Source organism: Cariama cristata, unplaced genomic scaffold (genome assembly GCF_000690535.1).
Source record: "Cariama cristata isolate BGI_N322 unplaced genomic scaffold, ASM69053v1 scaffold43568, whole genome shotgun sequence".
NCBI classification, from domain to species: Eukaryota; Metazoa; Chordata; class Aves; order Cariamiformes; family Cariamidae; genus Cariama; species Cariama cristata.
In genome coordinates this window covers 1-22,417 of record NW_009633668.1, presented here as the reverse complement: position 1 = coordinate 22,417, position 22,417 = coordinate 1, and the positions used below count along the sequence as shown (strand labels likewise).

At 36.0% G+C, this 22,417-nt stretch overlaps 1 protein-coding gene across 1 annotated transcript in view; it reads right to left on the bottom strand.

Annotated features, from left to right (window-relative positions):
* Window positions 1–10,789, bottom strand: part of LOC104166778 (target of Nesh-SH3-like) — a gene marked incomplete at both ends in the record, with an annotated part of 30,138 nt that extends 19,349 nt beyond the window's left edge. Inside the window, 2 exons of the mRNA XM_009706836.1 lie at window positions 896–1,077; window positions 10,657–10,789. Of these exons, the coding sequence (XP_009705138.1) occupies window positions 896–1,077; window positions 10,657–10,789 (315 nt within the window). The remainder of the gene's footprint in view (window positions 1–895; window positions 1,078–10,656) is intronic.
* Between the last annotated feature and the right edge of the window lie 11,628 nt (window positions 10,790–22,417).

Below are 22,417 nucleotides of genomic sequence, written 5' to 3'. Positions count from 1 at the left end.
TTTCGGGTCAAGCTAGAAATACTAAGCACAGGAATTTGCAGCATCTTATGACTAACATCACGCTCAGAAATACCTTTACGTAAATGCTTGAGGAAAATAAATGAAATTGGATAATATCTGTTAAGTCCTCTCTTCCTTTCATTAAAAGGAGGAAGACTCCGCTGCTGTCTATTTCCTCCATTGATAGCAGTGATTCTTTGAGCAGTACATGTTTTTTCAAGGGTTAATTTGATGTCACTTTGCCTGCATTGCCTTGGGACTTTGGAGAAAAAGCTTAAAATAGGACTAGAAGAACAGCCAGAGATGCCATACACAGCCTCCCTGAAAACCCAAACAAAAGCATGCTTCAAACACAATTTGTATAATTCCTTGACTGAAAATTAGCTTCGAATTCAACTTCCCAGCAGAGTCATAAAGGGCCCATTGTGATGCATGCTGGATAGTACAGGCCCTGTCTAGCTTATAACCAGCTTGAATATAAAAGCAGATACAAAAGAAGATTAAAACAAGGATAATACTTCCCATCAACTCAAATTAGTAATGATCTTATTATTCAAGGCCCAAGGAAAAAGCTTGGAATCCAGTCAGAAGTATAAACATACATACTCAACACTTTATGTGTATCTAAACTAATCACTGTTAAGAGTTCCACCAACCTGCAGCAGACCCTCTACTATTTGCAATAAGAGAACACCTTTCAGAAGAGTAGGTGGCAGTTTTTCAAACACAAACTATTTCCAGTTTCACCAATTCCTAAAAGAATTTGTTGGAGGCATAAGGTATAGCATTTAGACAATGAAAACCTGATCAGTAGCTTACTCTAAGTAATACCACAATAGAGGAAAAAATACTGCCAACTGAGTAGCTATTTGAATAATTATTGTCAAATACTTACTAGACAGAACTATCTTATGATTGAAAGTCTTGCTCCAAATGCTATCCTCTGCATTGTCTTTAACTCCAAATTCATAAAGTGTGTTTGGCTTCAGATTGTCCACCACCGTCTCTGTAACTGGGCAAAGCTGAAAAACCCATTTCTTGTCTTTATCCTTTTCTCTGTAGCGAACTGTATAGAACCTGCTCATAAAAAAAATAATAATAATTTTTTTTTTTCTTCACAAACAAACTCACCACAACCATTTTCATCAGGAATTACTAAAATAACTTCTACCCACCATTGTTCTTGTTCTTTCTGACCCCTTACGGTTATCGCATATCAGAAAAGCCAGAGTATCTTCCCTGCAAACGTAGCACTAGCCCAGTCATCTCCTAGATACATATATGGTCCCCATCATATAGACCCCACCATTAGGAGTATTATACAAAAGGCAAAAGAACAATCTCCTTATTCACAGCCAACCATGTGTGTGAGGTGCTGAGTACAAACTGCAAGCCCATTTTGCAAGCAGTTCCTGTGATTCTGACATATGCCAGAACTAGTCAATTGAATCATGAGTCTAGTAGACAGGAAGCCTCAACCAATTTCTCAAAATCTTCTGTATCTCCAGGGAAAGGTGTTCCCCTCAAAATTAGTCCAAAAATATTCTCAAGGGAAAACCAGTAACAGTTGACATTTATATAACACATTCCTCATTCAGTGATCCCATTATGTATTGTCCACACTTCAAACAAGAAAGTAAACCAAGACATTACTTCCAGCAGTTTAAAATCAGTAACATGACGAATGAATGCTAACAGATTAAGAAATTAAAAATCATTTCTACAGATGTTGCCCAGTTAAATCAAGCAGCACCACCCTGAAAAAGCATGACTGCAATGCTAACCAGTATAAAACAACACAACGTAAATGGTGAGAGTTACAGCACAAGAACTCCACTGCCTGCTGCAGTCTCATTTTCAATATACATGCTGAATCACCTCCAGAATGGGGTGGGGTTTTCTGTTTTTGTAAAAACAAACCTCAGAGAGATTTGGCAACTTTTAAATCCAAGTATTACTGAAACTTGTTACACAAAGTAAATAAAGCATATCCATTGTCCATATCCACCTTACATTTACATAAGCTGAAAAAGGAGGAATTCCATCCAACTGCATCTTTCCTCACTTCAATAGAGCAAATTAAGGCTAAAAACCAAACACAACTCTAAAACCGCAGGTACATGCCCAAAAATTATTCAGAAGCAAAGAGAGTTAGAAATTTGGGTTGTGAGATTTAAGCCAGGTATTATATAAGAAAATATATGGAGAAAAAGGAAGGGATTTTAAGAAAATAACCAAAAAAGTTCTTTAATCAACTGAAAAGGTATCAAAGGTCCAGATTAAAATGATTTAATGGACCAAATATAATAATGTCAATGCATAAAGCTGCTTTTGCCAAAGTTACAGAAGAGCACTTCCACAGTAGAGTATATGTAAAAGATGACTGTTCAGTACAGGGAAATTCCTACTTCATTATTAAAACACAACCTAAGACAAGGCAAGTGTCAATCATGGAAAATATTTTCATACACAAAGATTCACTTTGTTTACATATTTTGTCTCATAACTGTCAAATTTGTTTTCTTGGCACCAAAACTATGGGTTCTCCTGGTTTAGTTGCTACAATTCAGCTCATTCAGGTATTCTGCCAGGTTGCAAAATTAATATTTACATTGGCTCATGTAACTCATTTCATTAGCTGTACTATTTTGCATTCAAAACAAGCCATAGTCTAACCCAAACCTTGGAAAGGAGAGAAAAACAAAAGGTAGTGAATATCTTCTCTCTCTCTCTTATCGATTCCTGGACTACCAAGTAATAACCTACACCCTTATTTTTGTGGTCTGTGATCTACTCAAATTTTGTCTGTCAAGCAATAGATCTAACTATCAGTTGGACTGACAAAGAATGTTTTTAACAAGGAATTATTTGCAACATTAAAATGAGGACAATTTCTCCTCCTTTATCCTCTTAATCCTTTCATACATAGTCACACAGACATTAGCAGACAAAAAAAGCTTGCAAAGGACTTAACAGTAATAAACAAATCTCATCTGCAACATAAATGCATCTTGTTGGACCCTACACAGTCTCTTGGTAAGGGATTTAGAATAGGTACAGACAGATCTATGATCACAATGTGAATCACAAGTAGAAGTAGTTACCTTCTTCCTAGCTTGCCTGAAAGAGGAAATTTCACTTGTTTTCATCTTTATCTCTACCTTTTCCTACCTGTTTCAGTTGAATAGGGTAGAAATAAAATGATTGTATGTGATGGAAAGAAAACAGTACACTGATTCATTTCAGTTATTGAACAGTCTAAATGAATAGCTGCATCAGAAATGAGGAAGAAAAAACCCCACCAAAAACTTGCTTATAATGAACAGGCTTTTAAGTGGCTGCTCCCACTTGCTTCTACCGTAGAAAATATTCTATTTTTGAGTACTGTCTCCACATCTGCAAATTCCTTCTCCCTAACATGAATTAAAATATCAAGAACATTTGCACGTCAAAAAACATCTTTCACTAAAATTCAAGACTATTAAAAAATCTGACAAGAAGATTTTCATAGTTGTGCCAAACCATGCCATTAGAAATAGAAACATATAGCATAGAAGAAATGTGCTCTCAAGTCCAAGATTTAGATTTCCAAGCCTGTAAAAACTTCACCAAGGGTGTAATTATTTCAGTGGAAACTTGCCACAACGAGTACTAAAACCACTGACTGCGATGACAGAATTCCTTTAACCATTCCCTCAATCAATATGAAGTTCCATTTAACGATTGGAAAGTCACAATCGTTTGAGCATTAAAAATATCCAAATTGTAAACAACATGCACTTTTGGGGAAATGCAATCATTTGTTTATAGAGTATGAACTCAGAATTTCCAAGTTTTGTCATCAAAGAACAACAATTCATTGTTAAACCAGACCAATAAGCTGCCAAATACAGTGCAATTTCAGTGTCTGCTTGAGAACATTCCACTGATTAAATTTTGTTGTCATTTTAATTTCTCCCTTTTTCAAAGCTTCCTTTCAGAAAAAATACAATATCAAACAATCAACACATATAATCAAAGACAGGAGAAAGCAATAAAATGCAGTCACCACTCATGTATATCAATCCCCCCGTGGCAGTGATACACTCACAAAATTTGTGCAGCTGGCCTCATACATGTATCAGAAGCTGCAAAACCGCTTTTCCTGGATTACAAACATTTAGAGAAACCTCTCCATAGATTCCCCCCCAAAATGACAGAAGGCAGGCTGAAATGGAGCACAGCCACGCTCACATACAGGGGAAAGGTACACTACACTGATTCTCAGATAAAACACTTCCTGTTATCTCTGTGAGGTAAGAATATGAAAACCTGATTGCATACTGCAGGGCCCTAATAGCTAATATGAAAATAATAAACTATTCAAGAAAAGTGCAATTGGAACAGCCCTGGGAATGCTATTCACAGCTGTGAATGCTAGTCTGATGTTTCAGCAAGGAGGTGGCACACCCAGTTACACTGGGTGCGATTTTATTTTAATCTAAGTTCTCAGCATACACAAAGACCTGGTAATATTTATCATTTTGATTCTTTATTTGTTTTGGTGGGGGATATGAAAAAGGTACATTTTATCAGAGCAATGTTTATTGAATAGCACTTGTATTCCTCTCTACAACAAATACTAATCAAAAGATTTCAGGGTTCACTTCACTTCTTTTCCAGCTAGCACTCTATAAAACATTAGAGCTCTTTTGTTAAGGTCCATAGAAGTTAATCTCTCTCCCCAACAGGCAATGTTTCACTCATTAGAAGACACCTCCAAGCAAACCACCATTGATACTGTACAGAAATTTTACCTCCTCCCTTTTTACTAGACAACTGAAAGGATAATAAATTCCAACAATTTAAACAGAAGGTGTCATGAGCAGGTGAGGGGTACTGTTCCACTCAGAGTCAGCTGCTGTAACAAAGCCAACAACAGAAAAACTAACCATGATAAAGAAATAAAGAGCCTGTATTTGCCAAGACAGTCTCTCTCCATATGCGTCTGTGCAACACCATGATATGTTTAATATTTGGATTCTTTAAACTCTCTCTACATTAACAAGCTTTAAGTATTCTTTTACAATATTCTGACTTCACTTGCCTCTACCTATGATGCACACAAAATATGAAACAATGGCAGAAATAAAAGAAACAAAACCAATCTTATCATTTAAAGGAAGCCACAAAAGTATGATATCACTGCATGGGCCAACCACTGTAGTGATTACTATATCTGCAAAGTTTATGTAAAAGACTATCAGCCCGATACACAAGGATGTTTCTATCCTTTCTATGTTCAATTTACATAGTCGTTAGGTTTTTTAAAAATTCTACAATGCAAGGCAGTGAAAACTCTTCTTTCTCAGCTTAGAGCCACCCTTTTCATTACACAAGAAATCAAAATATGGGCATCATTTAAAAGAAACAGCCCACAGGGTTATTGCTTTTGAAATTAAGGAAATCTCACTCACTGCTAAGAGAAGCAAAATTCCAGCATGGATAGGCAAAACATTAAGTTTTCATATATCTGTATGAATGATACTGTCTTGCCAAGAATTCTAGTGCTATTTTTCAAATTGATAACCAGATCTCTTTTCAGACAGATTCCCAGAAAATACTTGCACCGTCAAACATTTGGCCACAAACAATTTGATACTGGAAATCTTATAAGGCGGATGGTTTTATGAGAGTTCCAGACTAGGTCAGTTTATATAAATATCATGGGTTTATCTGGAACCATATCCAAACCAAAACTCCAACCAATTTAATTGTGACTATTTTAGTCACACATATAACACTAAACAAACAATTAAGCCTTGGAGATGTAAGAACATTGTTGCTCTGTGATTTCATGTTGCCATAGATAAAAGACTATAAAATTTACTTCACTTCTGTGCATAGGAATGCAATCAGACTTTTTAAAAAAAGGCTATAACATACACATATATTTATTTGTTTGTTTATAGTTAGACTTCATTAGAGGCACAGTATTCATTTCATGTTAGAAAGTAATAAAAGAAATGGTTTGAACTAGTATTTTTCAGATACTGAGTGTTCCACAAACTGGCACATGAAGTTGATTATATTGTTTCCTTTTTATTGCCAAGTTTACTTTAAAGTAACAGACACTGACATATATAAAAAGATGGAAGGAATTACATCACTGATGGTTACCAGTTAAGTTTGCAAAGCACTTTCTAATTCAGTTTTCACTTTTACGTGATCACTAACACTCTCTTTTTTTCACCTAATTTTTCCAGTAGAATGACTGAAATGAATTGAAGAGTTGGAGGTTCTGAGGAATGAGAGGTTGACCACCAACAAATCTTTCCATGTTTAAACAAGCTTTGAGCATATACTCCCACAGCAGTAACTCAAAAGCATCTGAAACTCAAAAAGTTCATTTCCTGCAGTATGTTTTCCTTAAGAAATTCTGCTAAGTTTAAAATACATTTTTCTATGACATTTGCAACACAAACTATGATTATGTAGGCAGCTGCATAGTGACACAGATTTGTAGACAGCCACAAAAGCAGATGTATGCACCTCTCTCTGAATTGAGGGTTTTGAAAACCCTACTTCTATGTGCAGTAAAACATAAAAAGTATGGATTCTTCTCTGTTTTTCCCCCCTTTTTTAAAAAAGCATCAGATACAAATCAAGTAAAACACAAAATCTGTACTACTTGCATATATGACATTAGGACATCTAAATCACAGGCAAACAAATTTAAACAATATAAATGTGAATTATATCTAAGTCAAGAACTTTGACAATTTCATGAAAAAACCCACACCTTCAGGTTTTAAATTTCTATTTCACATGTATCTGAAAGCATGTTTGGTTTTCTATACAATTCATTCGATACAGTGAAATACAGTATTCTACCTACGAACCTGTTTTTGTCTTGAATGGAAAAAAATTTTCTGTTCTTTCCCCCCGACTCCCCCTCCTAAATAAGTGAAGGTCAAACTCTGCCTTTTTCAACCCCCTGCACCATTTTGGGATCTGTGGAACTGTTCTAACCAAAGGAAAGGCCAAAAAAAGGTCTACACCACAGTCTATACTCTCTTTTTCAGATCTAAATGGACAGGAAACATAGCCCCACTATATTTATTATGACAGTTCTGTCCACTAACGGTTGTTTGAACATTGAAAGGCAGAGAGGAAACAAGTCACTTTACTCTCTTGGAAATACAAAAGAAGAACTGAACATGACCGTGCAGCAGGTTATCATGACTTGGCCATCCTCCCTCATCAACTGCCTCATACTGGTGTCAGAAAACAGAAGATATTGAGAAAGCTTACCGCACATTGTTGGTGGAAGCATTCTGGTGTTACATAGTTTTCATCAGTTACATAAAATGAATCACTTGAGTTTTTTGGTTAGGTCTTTTTGTTTTGCTTTGTTTTGCATCCTAGTGCTAAGGTTCTGACCAGAGATGAGAGCCACTTCAAGGAGGCTTTAAAATTTGACCTTGCAAAGAACGTTGGTCCACACAACTGGCAGTGATTATCTTTGCTTCTACAAGGAGTTAGGGTTATCTTGCAGGAAATATGTAGCACTCTATTGGATTATGCCCTTAATCTCTAGAGAGTTAAGCAGCCAAAGAATGGTTTGTTGAAAAATGGCATGGGAACTTTTTTTTCATTGGAGTTTCTTAAAAAGCACTTCATAGGTACAGAAGAACACTGTGTGCCCTCAATAAGGAAGCAGTAATTTTACTGATGCAATAAAAGATACCAATTCTTTTTGAGAACATTGCACCTCTACTCAAAACTCATTTGCTTACAAAACCAGCTCTCCTAAGGAATATCCCACTGCAGTCAGACTCACACTAGATAAAATCTTGGCCAACAAATCCATTCTATTCCATATGGTTTTCATCTTCTGAGTCAGTAACATATTCAACTAACTTATATTATGCAACATTTGTACAAAAGCCTAATGTCCATCCGGAGATGGCAAAAATCTGAGGCTGAGAACAGTGACTCCATTTCAAGTCATACAGAGTTAATGCACCCAAAACTTGGTGGGATAGGAACCAACAGAACTGAGTTAAGAGGTCATAATTGCCACATACTGCCAATGTCAAAGATTAGAGGTTAGCAACTCTACAACAATCTTGAGGGTGATTAACAGTACATTTCAACATGTCACAGTAAGGAGAACATGCCAGATGAAAAAGGATCAAGTGAGTGAAGTAGACTGCCCCTGCAATAGATACAAATGTCGATGAATCTGTTATCTGATTTTTGGTCTTGTATTTTTAACACGATGTTAACTTGCTAAGGATATGCTATTTCCTATTTTTTTCTTATCATATATTATCAATTATCATTCAAATTATTACAATAACTAATAATTTTTCTTGCATATACTGACTAGGAATATATTTGAATCCAATCGCTGCTTGGAATTATAGAAATACACACCATGGTCATGTGGAGAACTGTAGTCATCATTTACAAAAATGACAAGCATTTTGGTCCAGTAAAGTTAACAAAAGTAAGAGCCCCACTTAAGTGATTTTTTTTTCTTCATTAACTTTTTTGTTATGCTTGACCGCAAAACAGAAATCTGCTTATAGGTATATACACGTACTTTGATATGACCATTTGTAATTTGATTTAAGTGTTTTTAATCTAGCTACTCATGAGTGTCAGTGTGTCTTTAGAGTTGAAGCACAGGAAGATATTCAAACAAAATGAACTACACAGCTCTTACAGGCAAGTCCCATTACAGGGACAAAAGGGAAATACATAGGCGGTACTTTAGTACAGCCTGACAACACTTCACTAAAATGGAGGGCACATTAAAAGTAAACACCTGAGAGGAATCAGCTAACTTGACTAAACAACATTTAACTAAAGAACCAGAATTTGGGAGATGTATACCATCAGTTGACACAAAGACATACTAAAAGCAAGTCTCTCACATTAGAGTAGCAAACATATAGAACGTATTCTAAACATAGCAAGACACCAGTAGCACTGCACTATGTGGAAAACATTACATACTAAGTTAAAGAGTTTGTTCAAACTTTGAGTGAATGAACGTCCAACAAGAATATTCAGTTACTGCCAAGAAAACCCAAAGTTGATGAATTGTGGTGGATACCATATGCCTTGAATCTGCAGGTGGATTAATATAGGATATAAGCTGCTTCTAAAGTGTTCTTCCTCCCCACTGCTTAATTGGTGCTGTAACTTTGGTGCTGACATAGCATCTAGAGAAGATAAGTTCCATTGTAAAAATGGTGCTAAAACCGTTATGTGGGCAGAACACTTTGTAGGCTCCTCCATGATCAGCTAATTTCTTTAATTTCTAACGGTAGGTTCTTTCTTGATTGAGAGAGCACAATTTAAGCCTAAACCAACTTATATTTCTACTGAAAAAAGTCCATTTAAATTACATGCTAGCACATTTCCTAATATTCCGTAACAATTTCCTAATAAACATTAACATTGTTTTTTTCAATAGTGTTTGAAATTCAGGTTGGTGATGAAGATCCAAATTTGTTCATAAGAAATTTTTGAAGCTTGAAAAGGGTTAGTCCAAAACTTTTGGGAGGTAAGGAAAAGGTCATATTGCCTACATGGGATGGGTTTTTTTAACATAATGCATATTTGACATCCATTTTAATGGTATCCATGGGAGCTGTATTATCAACACCAAATACGTAGATTCAAGTCTAGACAGCTACAAATTAGACAAAAATTAGACAGATGGGGGGGAGGGGGGAAGTGTTCTCAATAATGCAAAGATGCATTAAAAAACCAAAACATAATAGTTGCAAACCAGATGTAGATGCATCCCAAACATGGGTGCAGAAAGTTTCTTGGTTTTACAAAACATTGCTGAGTTGAATTGAGCTTTACACAATGTAAATAAAGACAAAAAAATTCTTCTGTCACAAAAGGAAGAATACAAAGACAACACCAAAATGACAGAGCAGGGAAAACATCTGTATTAACAATTTCAATAATCACAGCAGATGAATTTTACTTATCTGCCAAGAGTTGCCTAAAATGTAATGGTGCACTTAGCTGAGAAGCTACCCAGCGCTACAACTTCTCTTGAAACTGCTGCTTGGTGAGTCTTTCTGAGCTCCCCACCTACTGTACCACTCATTAAATACAGCAAAACAAAAATGTTATAGTAGGAGAGATCTTACAACAGAAAATTAATGAAAGCCGTACTGTATCAGTATCGGGAAAGTAATGTAGTGGTAAGACAAAATACAAGAAACAACAATCAAATAGCATTAAACCAAGGCATCATTCCCCTACCACAGCACAGCAAAAGACTTATTTTACTTCTATTTGGCCAACTTTAAGCCAATATATTTCCTATGATTTAACAAAGTTTTTTTCAATTGATCAGATACAAATGAAGGTAGAGCCAAGGCCATTGGTTTAAGAAAAACAAAGTTTCTAGTGTGAAATAGCAAGATTTGTGCTTCAGCATGTAGATGTCTGACTGAATTTGTACTCAAGATAAGTAAAGACTTGCGAAGCACTAATTTAAGTAAATGACAAAATTTACTTCATACTCAGAACTATTGCTTTCAACTTTTTAATTTCCACTGAAACTTATCTTAGCCACACCGGATAGCTACACTGAATTAAATCATGAATGTCATAAAAAACGGTTTTCTGTTATGTTACCTGTCGCTAGCACAGTTACTTGTTGTTGTCCAGTCATGTTGAGGGTTGACTAGGATGCCCCAAGAAAGGAACACAGAGGTTGGGGTGAGAGTGCCAACTACCAGCTGCAGAGGCTTTTGAGTCTTGGTCCGACCTACATAAGAAACATATAATTCCAATTACAAGTTAGTTTCTCTCTCCGGCATTATGTAGGGGAAAGTTTTTGCAGTTGTATGATAAAGTAAATGAAGACCTACTTCTCTTCTAAACTTGAAGGGAAAGGTACCACAGCTCTACTCTTTTTCACTGTCAGCATTTCTAATATATGATTTTAAAAAGGGAGAAGAGACAGTGTGTGTGATCTGTTTGTTGGCTTCTTGTTGATGCAAGTGAAACATCAGCAAGGAAGGGAGACTGCCCCTTCTCTGAAGCCAACTGAGCACGAACACAGGAAAGAAGTGCAGAACAACGCTGGCATAAAGGAAGGGAGGATGCAACTAGCAGGCAGCAGGAGCACAGATTAGAAGACTGCTTTAGAAAGCAGGTATCAGATACACAAGCCTCAAAAAGACTATTTTTTAGGGCCCCTCTGGACTGACACAGCATTTATTTCAACCTAGGAAGAAACTGAAAGACTTCACTTCCAGACTTGCAGATCCAGGGTAAACCTAAAGGAATTGTTGCTATTATTTGGTGTGTAAGATTTGGTTACTATGTTTCAATTGTTTCAATTTTGTCTTATTACAAATTTTCACTATGTTCCAGTTAAACCTAGTTTTTGAAAATGAAGAGTGGCTGGTTTTGGTATGCTTAGTACAAGAATAAACTATCTGCAGATTAACTTCAAAGCTCTGGCTGTCTTGGGCTGCATCACAGAAGGTGTTAACAGAGAGATCAGGATATTAGGAAGTCTCTCTTTGCATGTGACAGAAATAGTAACTTCTTGGCAGGAGTCTTAGTAACACTGCAATTATGTCCACAGAGAATTCATACTTTCTACAGCATTCTTTGTCAAGAGTAAAATAAAAACCACAAAAAAATCTTTTGCTTTTAACTGTAGGCAGATCTGAGTCGGTGTCAGTATCTGGGAGCATTTTCCTGGGAGCCCAAGGAGAACCTTTGGTGTTTGAAAAATGATTAATTAAAAGAAATTCATATATTCTTTACATCACATTACATACTTCCAAAATCTAAAGGATCTGTACCTCCTGAAAATGTACAGGTGACCACAAATTCCCTAAAAGTTTATAAGCTGCTGATCTAAGGACTGTATTTTTCACTGTTGTGAACCAGATCTGACTAACTTTCTTTTCATGCCTTTTGAACCCTCATACCTCTTCCACTTAGGAAGCCATAGTGAAAGCCTGATTTGTACTTTCAATCAATGCACGCGTGTGCATTAAGAAACGTCAACCATGTGGGTTTTTACTTTATTTCGACGATGAATATGTTGGCACAAAACCCCCACAAACAAACAAAACCAATCCCTAACCTTTAAGAGGAAGTATGACATGCTTTGAAACATATGCTGTGACACATGATACTTCCACAAGGGCAAATGTCTGAATAATCTTCTTGTTTTCTGGACCAGTTACTATACTATTTCTCCATTTTTAAAGAAAAACTTGAAACAATCAGCTTGATCATTCACCAAACTATCTGGAAAATCTGTTATCTATAGCAAAAATCCCTTTCTGGATCACTTTTTCAGGAAACATGGAAAATACATGAGTTCTAAGGTAAAGAAAAAACAAGCTCTCATATAACTTGAAGTCATACCGGTTTTCACGAGGACCTACACATGACTTTGATTATGACTCTTACTATGCCCTTAGTTCCCAGTTAGAAACTGCAATGATTTATACACTGTAAAACCAGGAATTACCTTCGTGATCATCTATGTTGATATGTATGAATACAAACCATACAACTCCTCTGGATTAATCAAGTTTGAATTACAGTGTCTCTTCTAGAAATGTAACCAGTCTTCATTTGTAAATTTAAAATTGCAGTAACTCAGAGTCTACCACAATTCTTGGTAATTTGTTCAGTTTAACTATTCTTACTGCTAAAAAGACTTGCCATCTATCTAGCTGGCACTAAACCAACAGCTATTATCCTTACACCTTTGTCTGCTGGACTGAAAAGACAATTATCTGAATCTCGTTGCACAAATCCGTTTCTGTAGACTGTAGATACAAAAATTAATAATGTCCAATTAGTGCATTGGGCATTTTTTTGGTTTTGTGGTTTTTAAGAGACAGATATATGTTACATCTGAAAGGTAAATCACTTTTCAAAATCCTTCCAGACATGGTGTTTTACATCTAGCCAACAGCAAGAAGAAATTAATATCAAGTAGTTACCAGAAATTAGAAAAAAAAAAATCATATAAAGATCACAGAATCATAAAATAGTTTGGGTTGGAAGGGACCTTTAAAGGTCATCTAGTTCAAACCTCCTACAATGAGCAAGGACATCTTCAGCTAGATGAGGTTGCTCAGAGCCCTGTCCAACCTGACCTTGAATGTTTTCAGGGATGGGGCACCTACCACCAACCTGGGCAATCTGCTCCAGCACTTCACCACCCTCATTGTAAAAAATTTCTTCCTTATATCTAGTCTAAATCTATGCTCTATTAGTTTAAAACCATTACCCCTTGTCCTATCGCAACAGGCCCTGCTAAAACGTTCGTCAAACTATAAACATACCCATATATACTATCAGTTTATTCTTTGCAACAGTCCAGTGATCCTGAGAGTCACCTCCATATTAAAGGAATTAAAAATTAACAATATTAATGATATGATTAAGGTCATATAGAAAGTTTTTGGAACAGATGAGAATCAAATTCAGACTTCTGTTCTGCTATGCATAGTTTAAGTTAAAAACAACCCTCTTTCCTTAACTCCTTGCTTCAGCAAACTTAGTAGTAGCACTGATCTAAAGATATATACACACACACATATGTACGTTACCATTTTCCAATGAGAAACAAAGAGCATTAACATGTCCATGGATGGAGGAATCCTTACTGGTGGTCTGGGAAGAGTAACTTCAATACACCTGATCACTGTATTTTAAAACTTTTACCTTTTTTGCATGCACTCATGACCTCTTTAAACATCAGAAATTAGTATTCTGAACTTCAATTCTCATTTGTTCTTTTTACAAGAACCATCTTTAGGTGCTTTTTCATGTTTTGAACATCACATGTGTGACTAGTTACTGGCTAGGAAATACTGTTCTACATATGGAATTTGTGCATCCTAGTCAGACACCTACAGTTACAAATATCTTTTCAGAGAAACCCAGTAAAATATTCTGTCTTCCCTTAACTACTTTAAGAAAGAGATGCAGTAATGGTAAAATACCTGAACAAGATTTCTTGTTATTTGAGACACGTGCTGGTCTTACTGAAACCAAATACCGTGGCTCTGCATCTGTAAATGAAGAAAGTAACAATTAGTACAGATGTTCTATTTATTTGAGAAAGGGATTAACCTATAATTAATAAGAAAAAGTCCAATATTCAGTAATGCTTGACACATTATCCAATCTTTGTGATGTTTAGGTATATTTGATTTTAAGTTTATTCACCAATCATTAAGAAATATCCTAGCCATTAGGAAAAATAATACACCCATGCACAAAAGATCTGGCAGTTCTTTTTGACTGGGACACAACAAATAGGTGAACACGGCGGGCATACATGTAACATTTCAACGCAAACATTACTTGGAAAGTGAAGGAGAATGAAAACCCAGATGAAGAGGAAGAGGTGATGGCAAAACAGAAAAGTAAAACAAGTAAAGTAGTAAGAGGGCAAAGCCTGAAGAGGACAACCAGAGATATCCACTCTCCTGACAGGAGCTGGAGGAACACTTCCTACAATATTTTCTGTATTCTATTTCAGGTTATACACCTTGGTTTTCCTGTTGTAAGCAGTTTCTCAGTAACGAGCTGACCTATTGTAAAAAAGAATAAAGAAAATGCATTGATCATTTAGGAGTGCGTACCCCAATAGACTAATACTAAATCATTCAAGATTTGCGTGATTGTCTGGTTGCAGGAAACAACACAATGTCAGACATACTTAAGACAGTCTCCACGTTGGTTACTGTTTTGTTTTATAATCAGGTTTAGATACTTTTTTTAGAGACGACTTACGAGATTTAACTATCAAGTGCTTTCACAGTCCTGAATACTCTTTATGAAAGTAAAGTTATTACTAACATTTAAGAGCAAGGGACTAATATTTCTGTAAAACCCACAAATGTCTGTGACTTTGACTGGAATCTCTGGGTACTGTTACGCTAGAAATAATGTTGCATGCAACAAGAGAGCAACAGTTTAACTGATTTTCTTATTCAATAAATTCATCTTGGAGACAAATGGTATTTTCCAGACCTTCTGACACTTATATTTCTTTTAATTTTAAGCCCTATGTATTTTTTCCCAAGAAAAATGAATCTTTGCATAATATTTTTTAAATCTTTATAGAAAATAATCTCTCTCCATCTCAACTGCAGTTCAAACATTTTTGTGCCACTTCCCATAAAAGGTTCAACCGATTAATTTCAAAAAGCTAACATGTTACATAGCAAAAAAAAAAAAAAAAAGAAGTTCCAAAGACAAGGATGTTTGTCTTTCAATTCAATCTGATCTGAATGGCCTAATTTTCTTTTAAAGTACACAAGAACTGCAGCCATTCTAAAGGATGCAGAGTCATTGCTAGCTGGGTGTCAGCTGTGAATCAGCTTGGAAAACTTCTGGAAATACCGGTCTTCATAGACAATAATTAAATGAAGCAAACCAACTCTTACACAAACTCTAACACATTTCAGAGACATCTGATGCAGTTTGGATGACACAAGCACACATGGTAAGAAGCCACAAGTTCAGATACATTAACGTTTCTGGCAGTGAAAAGCAGATAACTTCACCCTTAAGCTTAAAATAATAAATTCCTTGATTAAAACAATGTTGAGATGGTGATTTTAGTTTGGGGAATTCATCTTCAGAAAGAAGATTTTCCCTCACTCTTGACATCAGATGTCAGACATTTCTGTCCTTCTTAATTATTTAAAACCAAGCTCTATTCTCACCCAACTGCAACACTAGAAAAGAAGTTACAGAAGCTTCCAAAGAGATATCCACAGGCAGAATTTGGCTCACCATAATACTGATCAAAACTACTTCAGCGATAGTTTTTTTTTTAAAAAGGATTACTCTATGTAAAGTTCTTATTCTAGTCTAGATACATTTATCTAAATGTGTATCTACAGATGAGAGTGTGAATTTCCTGCATATTTCATTGTAACAGATACCTTGAAGTCTACCAATTAAACAGAACCACTGAGAAATCTTTCCATTTTCTCTTACATCCAGATTTCTGTACGAGAGATGAAGGAAAACCAGCACTGAATAAATCAAAAGCTTGCTGTGCTACTCAAAAGGCTGTGCCACTGCAGGGAAAAACTCTAACTTAACTTCACTGATTCTATGCACTTAAGTCACTCAAAACTCTTACTATGGGTGTACTTTAACTGTTTAATTATTGTTTTTAAATGGATTTCAGCTGCACCCAATATAAACATAACTAAGATGAGCATTGAAAACAGCTGCTCAATGCAGTGTGGAAAACACAATTAGTTAAAAAGAAAGAGCAACTCCAAAGTATCTCCGCATTTACAAAAAACGGTTTTTAATATTTAGGGCAGCACACAGTTCTTCTGGGATCAGTGCAATCATCTGGACATTTTTTTATTGAGACCTAAAACCAGAAATAAGTGACACTGAAATAATTTGTTTTCCCTGTACTTTAATCCCAGTTTTCTGCTGTGCATTCATGCCCATTTGTGAGACTGTTAGAACTCTCACAAAGTATTGAACAACTTTAACTAAAACAAAATTAGTTTCAAGCATCACCTTGAAAGCTCGTGAACTACAAAGTCAGTCTTCAAAACTGCAAAAACTTATGTTTCCATCAACAAAATGTCCAAAGACTGTGAAAGAAAGTTATCGAAATGGTTTGAAACACCTAGTTTTGCCCTGCTCCATCACTGGAAAAAGCCATTCTGGCTGAAGTCTGAAATGACATGTGTGGCAGTAGAGAAATAGATTATCTGTTAAACAAAATGTGGTAATAAACAGAGACTGTAAATATCTCCCTGCATATCTCAAAGCTACAAAACCTGGTATTTATCAGGAATCATTAGTTCTAGCAGGTGTTTTTGTTCTGTAACAAAGTGCTCTCAGCAGGTTAATATTTTGTGTTAAATAATCAACAGCATGTTGATTACGCTTTTTTGTAGATTTAGCAAATGTTGCCTTAATAAAGAATACAATATATCCCTATTTCCCAGATAACTCAACCTCTCTTCTGATCGTAATACAATCTATAAAAGAAAGTATTTAGGAAAATAGGCTAAGACTAGATGTTGAGAGAGTTCTGCTATAGAACAGGCAGGTTTAAAAAGTACCACTTGTCTGGTTTAGAACCACTGAATTTAAAACAGTGTCATGATCATTATAACCAAAACCCAGAATTTGAAATTATCAGAGCAGTAAATTCAATACCTGGGATACAACACTAAAATTTTGTTCTGAACTTAAATAAAAAAAATATATCTCAGTTTAGAAATATGATTTGCCATTCCTGAGCAGAACCACCCATGCTACTATATAGGTGTTAAGAGTACAGCAACTGTAGTTTCATGCACAGAATCAAAGCATTATGCATGGACTGAAGAACAAAGGCCTTGAAATGCTTCTATTCTGGACAGACATACATTCTGTATCCAAGGAAACTGAAACCATGAAAGGCAGACAGCTTGCTTAATCTCATATATTGAGCCTTGATTCAGGTTTAGAAATGGGAGTTCTTTCTTAGTCTTCCACTGCAATTTAACATTTCTCTTATCAAGTTCAGAAGACTACTGAGTTTCCATAGGTTGCCCAGAGAGGTTGTGGAATCTCCTTCTCTGAAGATATTCAAAACCCGCCTGGACACATTCCTGTGCATTCAGCACATATTCTTACAGTCTTTTCTCTCACTTCTCAAAAATATAAGACAGAAGCATTCAGTCATGTTGTTTTACCTTTTAAAGATCAAGGCTACTACAGTGCAACGAACCATCACCAACTAGATGAAATAGTTTTCTGAACTCCTTAAATTACTCAGTATGTTTTCATCCCGACAGCCTAAAAGACAGACACACTATGTGTACACACAGGTACCTCTACAACTTACGACACAAGAAACATTTCAGAGACTGCAAAGTTGCACAGAAGTAAATCAGCACTTTGGTGTCATTATAAAGGAAAAAACCCCAACTGTTTGACTAAGATTCTGTAATATTAATGATACAAAATTATTGAAAGAAAAAAAAACTTCTATTATCCACCTTAACAGCTGCAGGGGACAATCAGAAGATAACAAAAATACATGCCACTTACACATCAAACTAATCCAGGAGAACACTTACTTCCATATGCCATGAGCTAGGCTACCAAATCCGTGGCAGTAGGCAACAAACATGCACTGCAAAATGCTAGCAAATTCTGCCTATGTTCAAGCATACTATTTTAATTCAGTTCAAGGTTCAGCCAATACAGAAATGCAGTTGAAAGCAAAACAATGTAAGAACGAACAGACTAACGAACTTAGAAGAAATTTTAAAATAAAGTGTTACAATGTATCATTGGAATTCGTAGACCAGCAGATTCAGAAGTCAAAACAAAGCATATTTTAGCTTCAGGTCACAATTCCCCAATCTGAATTTAGGGGTTGCTAAAAGACTTGCTATGGCATGTTGTTAAGGGCAAAGGCCAAAGCTGGAGAAAGGGAAGGATCAAAACTAGGTGTAACAAGCATGGGAAAAGATAGAGAAGGGGGACAAAGAGGCTGGTGTGAATGAACCTGCTGCTGGTCAGTACGCAGGTCTAGCTGAAGGTACAGCTGCTGACTTCCTCCAGGTCCTCCAGGCCAGTAGGCTCAGCTAACATTAGCAATAAGAATCTGTTTTTTTGGTAAGTTCTTAGGAAGTGACATACTTCTGAATTAATGTTCACATTATTTGGCATCTTGAAAACCATGTGTTTAATACATCTGCACATTTCTGGTAATTGATCACATATAAGAAACTGCACAACAAGATCTTTTAGCTAAGCACTGTTCTTGCACGCTTCCCTGAATTACACTTTTAAAAATGTTTTCAAGGTGGCAGCAGAATTCATCCCTATATATATATTTTTTTATATATGAAAAATTCACCCATTACTCATTATGGTTGTTTTAAAGCAGGATTGCCAATACATTCTCCTCATACACAGTATAATCTGGTTCAGGAAAAGAAAAGGTCAAAGCATGGCCCAACTCTGACCTGGTTTTAGAAACTGAAAAGGAAATTGATTTTGTTCACTCTGTTAGCTAACTGCTGTTCATTCTTACAAAATTTTCCTGCCTCCACCCAATTTTTTGGGTTCCTCCAACAGTATCAACAAATTCAAGCAGGCTGTCTTGCAATCTTCCTAACCAAGTTAGCAAAAACCAGTACAAATTTCTCAAGGAAATACTCTTTCTTTACGAGTCATTCAGACTGAAGAGATTTAAATGTTTAAGTCAAGCTCAGAATTTTTGGATTAGTCTTTTCACCACATTTATTAGTCCAGCTGAATTTACATTTTGGTACCTTTAGATGTAGTCTGAATAGCTTCCATGACCAATAATAACATTGCTTACTGTTATGTAAGCTTATAAAGTACACTCAGCACAAAACGTATCTTGTATCCTGATGAAGAGGCATACTTCTTCGAACCAAACTTTGATGCTGCCTCATCATTGTCATTTACCCTTCACTGTGATTCAAATTCACCTATCTAGCAATGCATGAAGCTGCTCAAGAGCTTGTTGCCAGCATGAGCTCATTACTAGTTCAGGAATTCCAACAGAACCCTTTTCTCTTTGTACATGCCCTCTGCCGGCAGTTCCCAATTCATGGATAACGTTTACACAATTGCTGGCTCAGTTATTATATTAGTTGCGAAAGAAAGGAAAACCAAATATTTTAAGATAAGAATCACTGCAGTGAGGTGCTGAATTTTTTAATGGACAAAATGTAAGCAGATTTCTTTCTACAATGCCGTATCTCTCCCCTGGAAATCCTAGTAAAGATCACGTCCTTGTTAATTCCTTTTAAAATACATGCACATATACACATGTAATTTCATAAATTAATAAATCTGTTGACTTCAAGTTTATTGTTAATAGGGTCATAAGAGATGTGTAACCCAGCAGAAAACCTGACAGTAAATTTCATCTTAATCAACACTGACAGGGTTGGAAATATGGAAGTCATGGGCCTCAGCTATATATATGATTGTGTATATTGTGTCATCTATTAAAAAAAATAAGTTAGTCGTTGCTTCATTCCCCATACTCCAGTTCCAACCAGGGAGAATTATCTCAAACAGAATACCAATTATGCTGCTCTGTTAACAAAACCAGGCATGTAGAGGTAAATTAAGGAAACGTCTGCAAGGCACTTCCTTCTGCTGTGTAGACCTATACCGTTTGTTAGAAAGGGCAAAGGACATTTTAAAGGACCGATACATTTTAGGGGGGGAATCATGACTTACTTATGTGCCAACTCTGTATGTCTTCTTACATTGGCCTAACTACTAAATTAATTACTTTTTTTTTCTTTGAGTAGGGTCTACAGTTGATTGCATGTCTATACCATTTTCACTTACAAATCTTCAGGGAATTGACAATTTTAATATCACTAGGATAAGATCCACTTTTGTCTAGATACAGAGATTGCATTCTCTTGGATCTAGTCACTCTCTCAGGAGATTAAATTCTAAGGCAATGTTCCTTAATTCATTGGGAAAACATACCTTTTCGTAACTAACAAATGCCCTTAAATCTCCATTTCTAATCTTTACATTTCAGCTACCAAACCAATTTAAGGTTATGATCAAAGTCCCTAAATTGATTGCGAAGGTATTCTCTTTCCATGAACTACTAAAACTGACAGGAGAGGCGGAAGCATTAAATTGTATTAGTCTTGGTCTAACAGGCCCCAATGTCTTTTCACATTTGGCAATCCCTCCCTCCACAACCTGTTCAGTAAAAGTCACAACCAACCACTGTTCAGGGCAGCCTGTAATGTTCATCGGCTTTCTGTAAAAGTCAGATAAGGCAAAGCAAGAAGGAGTTCTCTGGGTGAGGGTGAATATTTTTGTACAAACTTAGTTGTTCTGATTTGGGAAAAATGTGTGGAACCCACTGAAGACCTTTTGCAAAGTGTAAAGTGGCACTTGAATCACTAGAATATCTAGAACATGGAATAAACAATTTTTAGTGTGAAATTTTAAAAACATATTGTTTTAATATGAAGATAGCATACTAGACCAACTTCATCACATACACGATGTACTAGGAGTACAAAGATGATATAAGATTTTTCAGCAGTAGAGTCCAGGGGTTTTGTATCTTTGGAAAGTATCTTAAGAGCATTTTTTATTGTCCTTCTACTATACCTTATTTTTTCTAAGATGCACATAAAGTGTATGCTGAGCTGAGTTCTCTGGCTGCCAGGATAAAACCTAACCATGGTTCCTAAACCTAAGAACCATCCTGCAATTCCTCCAGTTAGTGCCAGCAGCCAGTCACTGAAAGTGTGGGAGATGCTGGCAATCACCACTGTCTTCTCTTTACCTCTGCCACACAAGTCACTGTAAAATAAGAGCCAAAAGTACAACTGATGTTTCCTGCTTTACCTCAGGTTCTGTACACACTTGGAAAGCAGAGTCAAAGCTGCAGTTTAATGTCATGTTTAATAGTAATAATGAAATAGGAAAGATGATGTACTCTCTGCTTCCAAACTCCAACAAAAAAGTCCACAAACGTTGGAATCTAACCCTAAATCTCTTAGCTAAAAGCAATAGCTCCAATAAATGCACTGTTAATTACCCTAAATAAATGCTTGCAACTTGAACTACATACTGCTGTTAGCTTCTTTGATTCCTGTCCTTTCAAAGATGACATTTTCTTAAAAGTTGGAAATGCTAGTCTTTATAGTTATATTACGTTGCACATTGCATTTTTAGTTACTGGACACTCAGAAGTCACAATCATAGATTCACTGTCACTAGGAAACTGGTTGACAGCTTATATTAGTATAAGTTAAAATTTTGAAGTTATTCTCCTTTAAAAATAATTATAAAGAAAAATGAGATTATTCCCCAACACTTGTGCTTTTCCCTCTCCAGTTACATTAGAGAAAATATGTTTATTTCCTTACTGCTACAAGAAGAGTACCTGAAAAATATTAACCCTCACTACTCCTGCAATACAGCTATGCAGGTATTACTTATGCCAAATTCACAGTATTCTACAGAAAATCCTGTACACCATTCTTAGTGAACTGATTCAAAAGTTACACATGAGATAAATCAGATAAATCAAACACAGCTTAAGCGACGGTTACGAACTCAAACACTGGATTGGTGATAGAATTAGGGAGAGATCCCAGGAGTATCAACTCACAAAAAGGAAAAGTCAACCTTTGCCACAGTGATCTAATGGAAGTCTCTAATATCTTAATTATTCTGTGTCTAACATCTGATTTTTTCTTTTTTTGTTCTGCAGTCTGCAGCCCAGAGCAGACCCCCAGAATTGCCTTAACTGACCACATCAAAAAGATGGCAATTGTTACTTCTATGCTTATGCATCCTTTCTTCCCCCTTGTTTTACACTAAGATCACTGGCATT